The sequence below is a fragment of the Balaenoptera physalus genome (assembly GCF_965194825.1).
Source record: "Balaenoptera physalus genome assembly, chromosome: 5".
NCBI lineage: Eukaryota > Metazoa > Chordata > Mammalia > Artiodactyla > Balaenopteridae > Balaenoptera > Balaenoptera physalus.
The window spans coordinates 99180522-99197424 of NC_138884.1; the positions used below are offsets into that span (position 1 = coordinate 99180522).

The 16903-nt window shown below is 42.6% G+C and overlaps 1 protein-coding gene across 1 annotated transcript in view; it reads left to right on the top strand.

Moving 5' to 3' along the window:
• CCDC149 (coiled-coil domain containing 149) overlaps window positions 1–16903 on the top strand; it is a 100998-nt gene that overhangs the window by 34382 nt on the left and 49713 nt on the right. Inside the window, 2 exon segments of the mRNA XM_082462066.1 lie at window positions 442–480; window positions 15591–15698. Coding sequence (XP_082318192.1) covers window positions 442–480; window positions 15591–15698 — 147 coding nt within the window.

Below are 16903 nucleotides of genomic sequence, written 5' to 3' on the forward strand. Positions count from 1 at the left end.
CGTATCCTATCCCCACCCCCCAAATTGTTCTGCCCATAGAGAAAACCCAAGTATGTGTGTGCACTGTATGTGCCCATTACTATTCCTTTGGATCTATTTAAAAGGAGCTCAACTCAAACCAAATGACATATTATTTCTGTTTAGGCTCTGCTCATAAGTAATTTTGATAAATCCAGTTTATTTATTTGGCTCACATAGGTTTAGAAAATATATAGATTGGTCCTAATTGGAAGTGATTCCTTAGAGGTTTTCCCAAAATAACTCTGGTTCAGTTTATAGTTTAAAATGTTTTAAGTATATTTGAGTTTGGTTCAGCACATTGTTGGTTGCAGGGGGCGGGAGAGGGGAGGGTCTGAACTTAGTTCATAGTTCGGTTCAATGTCTTGAATCTACACACATCTAAGTTTTAAAAAATAAAATGTAACATTGGTTTCTTTGTAGGATGGAGATCCCTCACTTCCCCCTGAAAAGAGGAAACAGGTAAGACTTATTCCTGATCTTTGACAACTCTCAGAATGTTCGTATTGATGCCTTACAACAACTGGGGGATTAGGGAATCCCAAAAAATGTATAGAGAAATCTTCTAACTTCCCAGAATCACTTTGTATTGCTGGGGAGAGTGGGTGGTAGAGAAATGCGGCCTACAGAGAGGGCCTAAGGATTGGGTGAAGGAAACGCAGTGAAGTCTAACAGGATGGAAGAAGGCACTCCGGTTGACTCTGCTCCCTTTCTTGTTGGGAATCCTTTTAGAAAACCACGAGCTGAGAGCACACTGCTAGAGGACTTCAGCTTACTGTTCTGTGGATGGATGCCGTGCTGCTATTTAGCTTCTGCCGCTTCAGACTTTTAAAAGCCATCTCGCTAACAAAACTCATAAGCCATTTATGTTCTTTTCTCCTAAATGGTGACCAACATCGTTTATTGAGTATCCATTTTCCCCATGGATTTTAGATGCCCACTTTTAGCAATGGACAAATCCGTGTGTGTGTGTGTGTGTGTGTCTTTCTGGACTTTCTGTTCTGTTCCACTGAGCTTCCTGTATTGTCCTGTTTGTACCACATTATTCTGTTTTTGTTTATAATACTTTTAATACCTGTTTGGGCTATTCTCCTTCCCTTTGCTCTTTCTTTTCAGATGTTTCTTGTTTCTTTTTTTAGATATAACTGACAAATATTTTATCAAGTCCTCCTCTGATTCCCACCCCCCGCCCCAAACCCGTACCTATTGGTATTTTGATTGGGGTTTTGTTAAATGTATAGATCAATATAGGGACAGTTAATACTTTTATAGCATTATGTCCAGGAATATCGTACATCAAATTTTTTAATCCAGTTACATGCATATATATAGATGTATTGCTTTTTAACACTTTCCTCAACTTTACAATTGTTCTGTACTGACATACCCTGACTTACAGCCTTTTACGGGCTTGAGGGGAGCCTGGATGATGGTGATATTAATGCTGTGTGTACCATGTTATGGGAAATGCTCTGCACCAGAACTGGACTTCAAAACTGGTGGGTGAAAATAAGGACACAGGAATTGTTTGCTGTCTTCATAGCTGTAAAGGCTAAGACAACATCCTGTTTTTGTTCATTGATCATATACCTGGCACAGCATATAAACTCCTTAGATTCATTACCTTGTGATTTTCGATGCTGAGTAAACAGTAGGCACGCACGCGCACATATGCGCACACACACACACACATACGACGTTCACCCTTAAGTAACAACTCAGTCCTATGGCTATGCTTTCAGTCATTCAGTTCTGCTCACTCCCACACTCCTTTCCTATTTTATTTGATTATTTTGTAATGCTCCAGGTTTGATTTAAAGTCAAAATTTTCTGTGGAGCTAATTGATGTTGTTTTTTTTTTTTCCTAAACAAAATGACACAGAAAGTTAGCGTAAATGTTTAAAAATTGGGATCCTTAATGTGGAATTGCTAATGTTTTTGTTTCTGTGTTTTTGGTGGCTATGAGCCATCATCTTTGCTGCGATTTTAGAGTTTGTTAGTATTCATGAAGGAGTTTTACAGTGTAAGTGGATTCACGTTCCGTGAGTTTATAATAAAAAATTTACATTGACTGAAGAGAATCTGATGAATTCCAGTAAGTCTGTCAAGCTGCATTCTTACAGCTCTAAAAAACAAACAAACAAACAAACAAAACAAGTTCAATGTCCTAAGCGCTGGCTTTGTAGCTTTTAATATGGCATTTAGTTTCTGCCCCTTTAGGATTTAGTGTGGTGGTGTGAGCTTGCTCTGCATTCTTCCTGCCTGGAATGGATGGCATAGGACGGACTGGGGTGCAAGTGACAGAAATTCTAAACTGCTTAATCAATAAAGGAATCGACGCCCTTGCATAGCCACAAGTTGAGAGGTAGTGCAGGTCTCAGATGCTGTACTGTCGTCATGTACTCATTCTCTCCTCTCTACCACACTTAGCAAAGAAAAATACAGGATACCCAGGTGAATCTGAATTTCAGATAGACAATGAATACTTTTTTAGTATAAGAGTATGTACCATGCAATATTCGCGACACACTTATGCTAAAACATTATTGAATATTTATCTGAAATTCACATTGAGCTGGGCATCCTATATTTTACCTGCACTCTACCGTTGTGCCGATTTTAACGTCAGCTTCCTCTTGAACTTAACATCAGCTTTCCTCGAAGCAGGAAAGGCAGAAAACCCAGCCATGGAATATGAGTCCTTCCCTCCAGTTTCATTGGGCCAGTGTAGGACGTACTCCCATTCCTGGTCTACTAACATTCACTGGGAGGGTACAATTGGCTTAGATTAATCACCTGGGATAGAAGGGCTTAGGGAGCCAGCAATGACACCCGCCAAACTAATTGTGTGGCCTTGGGAAGATTCCTTTGGGTGTCTGAGACTCAGCTTTCACATCTACAAAGTGGGAATAAATATGGTACCCACCACATAGTGTGGCTGTGAGCAACAAAGGAGATAACGTACGCAAGTAGAGTCCTTAGAACGGTGCCTGGCACCGGGTGAGCGTCAATAATTATTCATCATCTTCTCCTCTTCCTTATCATCCCTTTCTTTTTTAATCAATTATATATTAGTGTGCTGTTGTCAGGACCCTTTTGGTTACCCTTGGCAGCTTGAAATAGCTTGGGCCAAAGAAGAAGTTCCTGGCTCCTAGGACCTCAGAAGGGTTGGGTAAGCAGCAACCTTGGGAGTCAGAAATGCAGCCAGGCCTCAGGACCAGCTACCACCTGGACTCAGGTGCCCCCAGCTCTCTCCTCTGCCCTCAGCATTCTCTGTGTCAGCTGCCATTTCTTTTTCTGGACCTGCTTTCTCTGTAGAATAGGAAACGCGGCTGCTGACCTCATGAGGGCTACAGACCCCACGTCTTTGACCTGTAGGAAAAAGCTGCTCCCTGAATCCCAGGAGAGAGCGCCCCGAGGCCAGGCTCAGGCCAGGGCAGCTGGGCATGTCCAGGCATCCTGTAGATACAAGGCAGCTTCTACTGTTGTCATGTTGACGGGGTGCTGGGTAGACCGTGTGTTAACCATCTGCTGTACATGCCTTCTTGAGAGAGTCTTGGAATGACAAATAATGACAATGGCAGCCAGTGTTTCTGTGTGCTCACTCTTGCAGTCTGTCAGACCCTGTGCCCAGCACTGCCCTGTGGACGATCCCGTTTAATTCCCACACAACCATGGGAGTTGGGGGTTATTATTATTGTTGCCATCAGACAAATGAGGAAATTTAGGCCTATGATGGTCAAGTAAATTACCCAAGGGAAATAACGTAAGTAATCGGTGGAGCCAGAGTTCAAAGTCGTGCAGTCCACTCAGAGCTCATGCTCAGAACTCGCCTTGTGGTTAGGGTGACCAGGCCTTCTGTTTACTCAGGATCATTGCCATTTTCACCTCTCGTCCTGGCATAATTTGTATTAGTTCTCCTTGTCCTCTCCAAAGTGTCTTGGTTTGGATTATAAATAATATAGTCACCTTAATTCTAGTAGGGATGCTATGAGCAGACAATAAACAAAATGATTAAAATATATAGGATGTTAAATGGTAATCAGTGCAGTGGAGAGAAAAATATAGCCCAAAGCCAGGGAGGGAATTCTGGCTTAGTAATGGAAGAAATGTCTTGATTAACAGTGGAGGAAAATAGTTCCAGTATTTGGAAAAATAATCTTACCTGTTTAAAATATATGTTTTCAAATTTTATTTACATATAGTTAGTTTATTTATGAAAGCATGGGGTTGGTCTTTGGATGAGTGAGGGGGAGTGTTAAGACGTCCTCTTCATTAGCTCAGTGTGGGGAAGAAAATGCACCATTAAATTTGCAGGCACTGGTTACAATGAAACTTTCCATTTAGCCTGAAGCAGGCAGCTTTGGCATCCGTGTATCCGGTACTGGAAAGGAGAGGCACAATTACCTTCTTAACTCTTTCATCAGCAGGAACAGGGGTAGAAGCGTGCACCCTGACCTGGTGTCTCCTGTCTTATATCACATGTTTATCCCGAAGGCAAAACAGTAGGTGAAGTATTTACCCCTCCAGCTGCAAAGCAAATGTACCTTGTGTAAGCAGAAGACACTGGAACGAGAACCAGCTGCTGGGGTAACAGATGGGACCTGGGGGGTCAAAAGATCCACATATTGGAAAAGGAAAAGATGCCGCATTGAGCATCTTGTTGCCCATCAGCCTTGAAACCGTGGCTTCCTATTCTTGACTTGAAGGAGGAATTTCTATGGACTCCTCCCCTGTTCATTTCTCAGCTCAGGAGAGATGACTATCATCACTCTGTTATGGACTGAATGTTTACATCCCCCCAAATTCTTATGTTGAAACTCCGGTCCTCAATGTGATGGTATTAGGAGGTGGGGCCTCTGGGAGGGAGTTAGGATTAGATGAGGTCATGAGGATGGAGTCCTCACGAGGGGGTTCAGTGCCCTTATAAGAGTCACGAGAGAACTAGCTTTCTCTGCTCTGCTCTCCGCTGTGTGGGACAAAACAAGAAATCTGCAACCTGAAAGAGGGCCCTTCCCAGAGCCTAACTGTGCCGACACCCTGATCTCAGATTTGCAGCCTCTAGAACTATGAGAAATAAATTTCTGTTGTTTATAAGCCACCCAGTCTATGGTGTTTTGTTGTAGCAGCTCAAGCTGACTATAAATGTATTGAGGGTTCTTCTCAAATATAAGTAGAAACAATACCCCATCCTCAGTCTTGGCAGCGCTTTGTGCTTTTCAGAGACCATGTATGCATGTGTGTATGCACGTATATATCTATGTATGTGTGTCATCTCCCAGCTGTCTTCTGCGGCCACACTGCAAGTTAGGTCTTTCGTAAAGTCTCAAGGCAGCGTCATGGATGGCAGTAGATAAAAGCTTGGGTTCTGGCATCCAATTTTGTGGATTCAAATATAAGACTTCCACTTGCTGGCTGGGTGATCCGGGGCAAGCTGTGTTACCTTTCTGAGTCTCAATTTCCTCCTCTCCAAAATGAACAAAAGCATGAGATATATTCATAAAGTTTTTATAAAGAATCAGTGTGATAATGCTTATAATGCCCATTGCCTTCTACTTAGTGAGTGCTCAATGGGTGTTGGCTATTTTTTATTTTTCCTGTGACTTTTCCAAGGTCACACAGCAGGTTAATAGAGCAGGCCTAAAAATCCAAATCTGCTCACTTGTAGTTCAGTGTTTTAGTTCAGGGTTTTGTTCCATATTTAACTCTTAGTCTGTTTGAATGGGGAAGAAGCATGGTCAACATTTAATCCACCCATTTTGGAAGTTCAAAGATGAAGTGCTTTATCCGAAGCCCTCTGCTTAGGAGGGGTTGAGAAGCAGACGCTGAGCTAGGAGTCTTTACCCGTTAGGCCAGTGTTCTTTCCTGTGGCAGCCAATATCTGGCCGTAACGTCTTCCTGCTTTTTTGTCTCCTCCTTACAGGACAGCCAGAACTTTCATGGTTGTAGTTCTGGAAATATGGTTGTCGATCGAGGCTCTCTTTTAGAATTTAGAATCCTTTTTAAAACAACTCAATTTCCAATGGCAAATCATCCGTTAAAGAAGCTGTGAAGAAATCGTGACAACAGTGATTTCACTAATAGCTTCTCGTGGGATATTGAAATGAAAATTTCTTCCTGATACTCCAGGCAGAACCGTACACAGAACACCTCTCTGCACTGCAGTGAGAGATCACCAAAAGATCTCAAACAACCCTTTAAATATTTTTCTTTTGCGAAACAAGCAGTTCCTCCAAAGGAGATAAAGGGGAATTTAAATTATCCTGGGTTAATCTTCTTATAAGTTGGGATTCTTTGGGGTCACAGCAACACATTTTTCCCCATGCAAACTCCTCCTTGAATAAACAATCAAACACATCTCCGTCTTTCCCTGTTTTGATTTCAAGCCGAGGTACCACGGGAGGTATCCCTCCTGGTCCAGGAGGGAGCCTTTGCTTTCTTCCCTTAAAAAGTGATGGCTTATTTAGACGGTGACATGCACCAGGATGACAGCCCTGGAGAAATCAGAGCACAGAGTGGCCCTTTGTGGGATGGGAGGGAGCCTTTTACTTCAATAGAAAAGTCTTCTTGGTCAATCTTAGTTTAGTCCCCCGTGACCACAAATCAGAGCAACTTTGTATATGCATCTCGGTTTGATGCTCAGAACCTAAAACTTCCTTCAAAGATCTCAAGTGCTTTGGGATGTTTCTTTTTATAACACTTCGAACAGTACAACTTCACTGTTACACCAGGGAAGCTGGGAAGAAATCCAGGGTTCAGCCTGCGGGAGTCCTCCCAAATCATAATAACAGTAATTTCATTCTGAGCATTCACACCTCCTGCTCAGAAGCCCTTCGAATCCTTGCAGTGATTTTTTGTCAGCAAGGTGAGAGCATCCCCCAACTTAAACATGGGGGAATTTAGGCTCAGTGGGTCTAAAGAACTTGGGAACTATTAAGGGAGCCACTAAGTGGCAGATGCGGAGCCATAATGGCCAAGATTAAGCAAACATTTATTTAAATAGCAACCTCCTAAACCTACTGAAGAGCATTTGCCTGTGGGCCTGGAAATGCCTGCATTGGCAAGTGTGTGCTTGGAGATAGTGGGGTGAGAGTAGGCTGCCGAGGGCTCCTTGCACAGCCAAAAACTGTGTGTGGAATGAGCTCTCGGGTGGTTGTTTCTTGTAAATAAGAAAGCTGTCGCTGTAGCAGAGGTCATCGCTTGGGCAGTTGCTATGAATAGGGGGCGCTTGCTCAGCAAAGCAAGTTTCACTCTATTACTATTAACACAGAAGTCGCCGTAGACCAAAGCAGCGGAGTAGAAATTGCAATTAAATTTGCTATCAATCACACCGCTCAAGTACACTCCACGTTTTATCAAACATTTTTTTTCACATATTCTTGCTTAATCGAGTACTTTACCCTATTGAAGGTGTGAGTTTAAAGGATTCAGGGGTCAACACCATGTAGTTGAGGAGCATTTTCTAAATCTGGTCTCTCTCACACTTTTTTTTTTAAACAAAACAAACAAAAAACTCTCCTTGAGGAAGTGCCTAGGCCAAGGTTTTACCTGTCTCTCTCTTATTTTTTTCCCCTCCCATTTTTGAACTGAGTTTTAATATGGCAGCAAGTTGAGAAGGAAGTTATAGGATTTTCTGGTATACATCATTTTTACATTATGATGGAGAATGACTTTTCCATGGCTAGGTTACTGAAGTGGTGTATATCTAATAAATTACAAAGGTTTCAGGGTGACTTGAGGCATAGTAACCAGAATGTTGCCCCTTTCCCCTCCTGGTGTCTGGGCTGAATTATTTAAGGACTTAGGAGAAAACACATGGCCTGCCCGTTTTACTGCCCTTCCCAGTGTCTGGTTAGTGCAAGGTTGGAAGGTTAATCTTAAACTTTTCATCACTTTCTTTCATTTTATTTTTATCTGTTGGAGAGGAAAAGCTTTTCCTCTGCCCTCTTAGGTTCAGTGCATGGAGGCCTGCAAATTTAACTGACAAAAGACAGATTAACAGGAGAAAAAAGCAAACAATTTCATGAATATTTTACATGCACAGGAGTTCACAGAGAAGAAGTGAAACTCGAAGTATTTAGACTCGGGGGCTTATATAGCATTTTTCTTTTTTTAAAAATTTATTTATTTATTTACTTTTGGCTGCATTGGGTCTTCGTTGGGTTGTGTGAACTTCTTATTGCAGTGGCTTCTCTTGTTGCGGAGCACGGGCTCTAGACTCGAGGGCTTTAGTAGTTGTGGCTCTCGGGCTCTAGAGCACAGGCTCAGTTGTAGCACACGGGCTTAGCTGCTCCCTGGCACGTAGGATCTTCCCGGATCAGGGCTTGAATCCGTGTCCCCCGCATTGGCAGGTGGATTCTTAACTACTGCACCACCTGGGAAGCCCTTATATAGCATTTGAATAAAAGAGAGGGGGTTTGGGCCTCAAGGGGTGATGAATTGTGGGAAAGTGACTAGGAGGTATATGGGAAACTAATGGAAGATAGGGTTTTATTTTAGTTAGGTTTGTTTATGCAGACTCATCATGGTACCAACGCTCTGTGTCCGGTGATTAAAGTTGCTATTCTCTTCCTGGTATGGAGGGGATGGGACAACTCACAAACGGAAATGTATGCCCTTATTTTTAGGCTGAAAAGGGGAGGGAAGAATATTCTCTGTATCTTCTGATTCTCAATTGCCTTCCGATCAAAATAATCCTCATGGCAAAGGAGCATATTTTGGGGTGGCATATTCTGATCTTATCATATCCAGCCTTTCATTTCTTACATCAGGGAGGAAAATGGTATATAGTGGATCCTTTTCTCCCCATCTAAAAGATTTAGGGCTGTTTCTTACAACTGGTATCCTGAACTCCCCCTTCCTTGTAAACCAGTCTTGGTTACTTGATCATTGAAAACAGAGTTCCTTCACAGAGACTGTCATTGCCAAATGTGATGTACCATTAAAAAAAATCTCCTACCACTTCTTACAAGTTTCAAAAATGTATTGCATCTATAGTATAAACTTGGATGTATTTTGTGACATTCATTCATAAAGGAATTCAAATACAGTGGTAGAGGCAAGATCTAGAGTTTAGGATGCAGCAGGGCCTGAAGAAAGGGAGAAGAACAGATCCCCTTGTCCCCATTACTAATCTGCCTCAGTGAGAATGTCCACAAAAAGGCAGAGAGGTTGGGGCGAGATGCACACAATTCTCTCAACTCCCAGACCTCTGCCTTTGCAACAGCTGTCAGGACGTGTAATCTTCATCTCTGTGCAGAGAGAATTTCCCCGAGCCTCATGGTCCCCACACCAGGGGCTGGCCTTGGCGGCATACTTCTGCAGACATCCTTTGTAATTGGGGGTTGACTTGATCCTTGACAAAGGAACGTGTGTTGGAATGGACAGCTGTAATGTCCTTTTGGCCTTGGGCCTCCCAGCTATGTTTTCATCAAATCTGTCTTCTCTCCCTTCCCCATCACAATTTTAATAGATAAACTCCGAGCTAGAAAGAGTGACTTAAGTATACAGATTCTACAATATACTCCAGGATATTCAACATCCCACTATTATCTGAGAGAAAATGTCAACCTTTTAACATCAGCCCTGGCTATATCTGAATATTTAAAAGAGGCTTCTTTTGAAAGCTTTTCATGTTTTGCTATTTATGCTACCCACTCTGCCCCAGAGATTTAGAGGAAATAATCTCTAGGTTTTGTTTTCCTTCCCTGTGAAATCCTTTCGAGTGTTAGACGGTCTGCCACTTTTTCCCTGACATTTCCTTTACATAGTGCTGCTATTCTAAACTGATGGTCACAGAGTCCTTCTCAATAACACAGAGACAAAACGGTCTGCATAGCTGATAAATTAGAAGCAGGCGCCGTGTGTTAGCTTGATGGATGGTTATAGTGAACGTGTGTGAGTCATGGGTGTTATTTTTGGTCAAAAGAATTATGTGAACTTTTCTCCTCTATTTTGAGTGCTTTGAAATGTACTACTTTTCTTTCTTTTCTTTTCTTTCTTTCTTTCTTTCTTTTTTTTTGTTCTTTAAGGTATATGTCAAGGAACTAGGCACCGTATCAGAATAGTCATTTTCTGGTTTTCAAAGTTATTGTTTGGGAGTTGAGGAGGTGGAAGGACTGAATAGAAAAGAATTGTGTGTTGACAAGTAAGCCAGCCTGTGAAATGTGAAAGAAAATTACAGTCACCTGCTTCAAAAGGGGGGTCTCCCTCACCCTACCCTACCCCAGGGGGTCAGTTTGAAATCTGGGGTAGATGTACAGTGAATCCCCTTGGAGGCGATGTGATTCTAATTAACCATTGCTTTGCAGCTACCGTAGAAATGCTTGACTTTATTTGGGTAGATTTCTTTTCGGCCAGGCTGCAGAGTAAATAATGTTTGACAGTCACATCACTGGGTCTCTGACTCGCTGTCTCCTAAAGCAGCGCTGTCCTTTGCTTCACGTGTCACTGGGACCTTTGATATATAACAGGTGGGTGCCTGCTTTGCTGTAACATCCAAGTACCGGGGAGTATTGCTGGGCTCAGTGCTATTCAAAGTGGGGCCTGAGGACCAGTGCCAGGCTGCAAGCTGCCCTTTCTGGTACCTGCGACAAGATGAGTGCAGAAATTGAGAGGAAGGGCTCGGAAACTTTTATAGCAATCTGACAGTATGTATGATTTTACGTCAGGTGAATCTAACAAACACTTGGGGCCTTGATGTCTTCTTAAATTTGTTTTCCTAGGGATTGATTTTTATTGTATTTTGCACAAGTACTGATCTGTGACAGATTGGAGGTCGAGGTCTTTCACCACTGATAGTTTGAGTTGTACGGGTTTAGCTATTGTGGTTACATTGGTGAGCAAATGTCAGGGTCTTCCCACCCACCTGAGGGGCTCAAGCCATTGTTGATTCAGAAAGGGAAGGTAGGGACGCTTCAGATTTTTTTTTTTTTTTTTTTTTTTGGTCTTTCGTTAAATTTTTCACTGTTGCTCTTACAAACATTTCTTTCTGAACATCTCTTCCACTGTTTAAGAAAAGCAGGCTCCTGTGAAGGTGAATTTTGCTGTGTCTCCTGCAGATGGGGTGCTGAGATGCCGTGTGCAGGTGGCAGCAGGCTCGCTGAGGCCACTTTTAGCCGCATGCCAGCACCTGCCCCGGGTGGCTCCTCCTGCCCCACCTCTGGGCCAGTCCCTCCAGCCTGGGGGCTCTGTCCCTCCACCTGGGGGAGGGATTATGCTTGCTGAGCTAATGTCTGGGAAGTGTTCTGGAGTTCCCGGAAGGAAAAGGAGAGGCTGTGCACTTGTGATACCTTGTGCTAAGGCAGGAGAGCTGCAGGACAGAGGGGAGGAACCAGGAAAAGAAAATTGAGAATTGAATCATCTCTCCACTTCACTGCAGTCCCTGGGGTCCGCCTGCTCTAGTGGCCTTGAACTGCTTTCCACCGTGGACATCTTGTGATGTGAGGGGAAGAAGGAGAGAGGGAAGCCGGTTGCCTTTGCACCTACCTGGAACTTTCTCCGGGATATCCACAAGGCTCACGCTCACTCTCTCTCCTTTTTCAAGTCTTGGTTTAAGACTTGAAGTGTGGCCTTCGCTGTGACACCTTCTGTGGGCTTTCCCCAGCACACACTGTTTCCTTTACCTGCTGTATTTGTTTCCATAGTACTTACCATCCAGCTCCTCGGTCATTATTCATTTTGTTGTAATATAATGTAATTAATATAATATCATCTATTAAAATGTAAGTTTATGAGGGCAAGAGGCTTTGTCTGTATGGCTCACTGCTGTATCTCCAGAATTGAAAACAGTGCCTGGCACATAGTAGGCACTCCATAAATATTTGTTGTATAAATGAATGGATGAATAAGTGAAGGGGCAGGATGACAAGGGAGCCAACTGTGTCCATGGAGCCATTCGGCCAGATCCATCCAACTGTCCACTGAGTGATCGAATTGGAGCCACTGGAAGGGCAGAGTCAAGGGGAGGTGACCAGCATTTAACCAGTGCCTACTGTATACCAAGCACTGTGGTAGGCGTCCTAGGTTCATTATTCAATGTAAGGATCAAATTACTACATGAAGTATGTATGGTTAGCTCCATTTTACAGGTGGGGAAACTCAAGAGGTTAATAAACTTACCCAGGGTCACCCAGCCCAGTAAGTGGCAGACCTGGGATCCAACTTAGTCTATCTGATTCCAAAAAGAAATTTGGAAATTTCCCAAAGAAGTCAGTGGATCACAGTGCCTCTTGTCTTTTTGCTTTCCTGCCTGTAAAATGGGGATGAATTTTCCTCATCCTTCACCGAATTTTTATCTGATGAGAATGGAAATCTGGGACAATTGAAACACAACTATTACAAGAGATGAGCTTTGCAAATATGGGGCTGAGAATTAGATCACATTACTGAGTAATGTTCACAAATAAGTGAGTGGAAATCAGAGCTAGATTAAATCCAGCCAGTGGGGATGAGTGGGGTTTCTATGCAACGCTGCGTGCCAGGCACTGGTTTCAGTATTTTATTATTCCAGATATTTCCCTAGGCTGAGACCACAACCTCCAGACTCAGCATATTATCTTTCACTTCAGATATATTTATGGGGCATCCACTAGGTGCTTGGGGTAGACCAGTAGAGAGAACAAAGTTCCTTGCCCTTCATGGAACTTCTGTCTTAGTAGGGAGAGAGAGACAGGAAATAAACAGTAAGTAATAAACATATGTAATCATATGGCAATAAACTATAAAGTAAATTACGTGGTATATTAAGAGATGGTAAGTGCTATGGAAATAAAAAGTAGCGTAGGGGAAAGGGCTTGGGCGTTCAGTGGGGAGGTGGCCAGATTGCAGTTTAGATCAAGTGGTCCAGGTGGGCCCCGCTGAAACGGTGTAGTTTGAACTAAGACCTGAAAAAGGCAAGGGAGTGAGCCAAGCGGTATCCTGGAGGGGGAGCAGTGCAGTCCGGAGAAAAGGCAGAGAGAGCAGCGCTGAGATGGGCTCCTGCCCGGTACGTGTGGGGAACAGCCAGGAGGTGAGCTTCGGGGGAGCTGAATGGGGGGCTACCTTGACGGTGGAGACACTGGATATCCCGATGGATGGAATATGGGAGATGAGACAAAGTGAGGAGTCAAGGTTAAGCCAAGGTTTAATCTTGACATTCTTTCACTTCATTCCCTTGTGATTACCTAACATAACTCAGTATTCCCGAAAGTATTAACATCAAAGTCTTTGGAGATTTAGCCACTATAGTTGCACTCGTCTGCAGTGTCTCTGGATTTGGGTTTCTTCAGCTATCACATGGAGGGAATCTAAAAGATAACTTTCAAATCCCTTGTGTGACTGTTTCTGAAAGATTCCTTTTTAGGAGTCATATTCCGATTGCTGCCTTGCTTCCCTCCCTCCTTCCTTCCTCCATTTATTCATCGTGGGTCTTTAAAACATTCGCTGGAACAAGAGCACTTCCTGGAGCAATGTACGTGGAGGCTGAGGAGGGAGAAAAAAAGAATCTCTGCCTTTCGATAGCTCATTTCTTCTTGCTGAGGTTAGATAAGAGTGCAATAAGCAAGGTGAGAATTAGAGCAAAATTCAAGTAGTATAGAAGAAGCAGCCGTGGGAGGTAAAGTGGAATAGTAAGTTAGAGGCTTGAGTGGATAAAAGCATGTAGATAGTTTGGGAGCATATGCAAGTTCAGGTTCAGGGAACCTGAGAAGGGTGGGAGCATGGTAAAGGGTGCTTGCGTGCTCCCGGGAAAGGGGCCGAGATGTGTCGATGAAGCTGGACTGAGAGGGGGAGGGGGCCTGGTGGAGAACTGCGCACGGGGCCAGAGGGATCTGCTCTGAGCAGGAGGAAATCTGAAGGAAGGGATGACATCATGAAGATGGACTGGAAAGCGCTCACCCTGGCTGTTTGGTACGCTAGGAACTAGAACAGGGGGATAAGGAGGTGAGAAAAACAGCCCAGGAGACTGTTGAATTACCTCCGGATCCTGATGTCTGAAATCGTGACACCTCACTGGTCTCTTCTGTGGCTGACACTTTTGATCAAAATTCTGGGCATTAAGGTGGCAAAGAAAAGTTCATTAAACACGATCTATTTGAAGAAAAAAAAAACCTCTCCAAACAAGGAAATGAAATTATCCAAACAAGGAAATGAAATTTTTCCTATATTGTTGACCCAAAGTTAGAATTGAACTAAGACCACTTGCAAGAGTTTTTGTGAGGCGCTCTTAAATTAAAAAAAAAAAAAAAAAAGACCAGTTCCTCCATCACTTGTCTGTGAGCCATTCTGGAAACAAAGAACATCCCCGAATTGAGGTTCATGGCCAACTTTATTTCTCTCCATGCAGTTGTAGTGGTGTGATTTGCACACTTGCTGCATTCGTACATGTGTTTATTCTAATGGTTCAGCTGGGCTTGGATGCTGGCTGCAATAAGTCTAAGAAAGCCCCGCATTTCTCCACTCCTCCGTTTCTGATTATATTTCATAATGTGTTAATATTTGCAGGCTAATCTTTTTTTTTTGAAATCTACCTTTTATTTTTATTTATTTTTTTAACATCTTTATTGGAGTATACTTGCTTTACAATGTTGTGTTAGTTTCTGCTGTATAACAAAGTGAATCAGCATACGTATACATATATCCCCGTATCTCCTCCCTCTTGCGTCTCCCTCCCACCCTCCCTATCCCACCCTTCTAGGTGGTCACAGAGCACCGAGCTGATCTCCCTGTGCTATGCGGCTGCTTCCCACTAGCTATCTATTTTGCGTTTGGTAGTGCATATATGTCAATGCCACTCTCTCACTTCGTCTCAGCTTACCCTTCCCCCTCCCCGTGTCCTCAAGTCCATTCTCTAGTAGGTCTGCGTCTTTATTCCCGTCTTGCCCCTAGGTTCTCCATGACCATTTTTTTTTTTTTTTTTTAGATTCCATATATATGTGTTAGCATACGGTATTTGTTTTTCTCTTTCTGACTTACTTCACTCTGTATGACAGACTCTAGGTCCATCCACCTCACTACAAATAACTCAGTTTCATTTCTTTTTATGGCTGAGTAATATTCCATTGTATATATGTGCCACGTCTTCTTTATACATTCATCTGTTGATGGACACTTAGGTTGCTTCCATGTCCTGACTATTGTAAGTAGAGCTGCAATGAACATTGTGGTACATGACTCTTTTTGAATTATGGTTTTCTCAGGGTATATGCCCAGTAGTGGGATTGCTGGGTCATATGGTAGTTCTATTTTTAGTTTTTTAAGGAACCTCCATACTGTTCTCCATAGTGGCTGTATCAATTTACATTCCCACCAACAGTGCAAGAGGGTTCCCTTTTCTCCACACCCTCTCCAGCATTTATTGTTTGTAGATTTTTTGATGATGGCCATTCTGACTGATGTAGTTTTGATTTGCATTTCTCTAATGATTAGTGATGTTGAGCATTCTTTCATGTGTTTGTTGGCAATCTGTATATCTTCTTTGGAGAAATGTCAATTTAAGTCTTCTGCCCATTTTTGGATTGGGTTTTTTGTTTTTTGATATTGAGCTGCATGAGCTGCTTGTAAATTTTGGAGATTAATCCTTTGTCAGTTTGCAGGCTAATCTTGCACAACTATTGAGAGATTCTCAGGACCGAAATAAACATCTGGGAGAAGAAATTAAAGAACTTCAGCAAAGGCTTGGAGAAGTCCAGGGCGACAATAAGGTACCGTGAATATTTAAAGGCAAAAACCTCTCCTGAGTAATTTTGTGCCAGAGGTTTATGTATGGTGCATCAGAAGAATGTAATGCAGCATTTGCAGAAAAATTTGTTATAGATTTTTACATTTGCAATGAAAATTCACAGTTTAGCATTTCTTATCCTTATTACTTTCCCTTCGTGTGTGTGCATGCACACGCATCTGTGTATGTTTCTGGGTTGCTCTAAAATATTGTCACAACCCATTGTAGAAGTTTCATTATGTTCAGCTTGGTGCTGAATAACATTGTGGTTGAGGGCAAAATAAAACCCAAATGCTATACTTTCTCCCTTCTATACAAATAATGGATTTGTGGCTCAGATGATTGGGAATTATTCACATTCAGTTTTGAATTTTAAGTAGTCATCCTACTAATTATGTTCACATCACCAATTTATTTTATTGCTAAATTTGGCAATTTGTATGGAACATTGCTCAAAATCCACTGCTTGGTATTAATCAAACTCCCCTGTTGGCAACGTTAATTATAAAATATGAACTCATAAACTCCAAACTAAATGTGAACACTGTCTCTCCCAGCTGAAGCTGTGAACAAAAGTACAATTGAGAAAAGGAAGAAAAACTACAGAAGTTTAATTCCGTCGCCCCCAAATAATTTCCCATTTTGCCAATAGATTCAATTTCAACTTCTTGCCAGAGCCAGCTTTCCCAACAGGGATGGCCTTTGGAGTTTCACTCAAGCAAACTACATGGCGGGGAGGAGGTGCTTTCTTGGGCAATGTCTTTTGAATGGTACCAAATTCCCTGACAAATGATGGGGATGTTTGTTGTTCCTGGGAGTCACTGGTTATTGGAAGGCACCATTTTGAAAGATGCTTATTCTTTAAAAAAAAAAAAATGCATGGAAGTGTCTGGATTATCTCGAGAACTCTTCCACGACAAAGAGCAGAGAGGATTGTGTGCTTACTGCTGGCTTAAGGGGCTCAATCTAAGGGCGTACTGGTGGGACTTCCCTGGTGGTCCAGCAGTTGAAACCATGCTTCCACTGCAGGGGGCACAGGTTCGATCCCTGGTCAGGAAACTAGGATCCCGCATGCCACGAGGTGTGATCAAAAAGTAAAAAAAAATAAAAATAAAAATAAGGACATACTGGGAAGTCTTCTTTACATAGCCTCTTGTCCACTTAGTCTGCCTTTAAAAAAATTTTTTT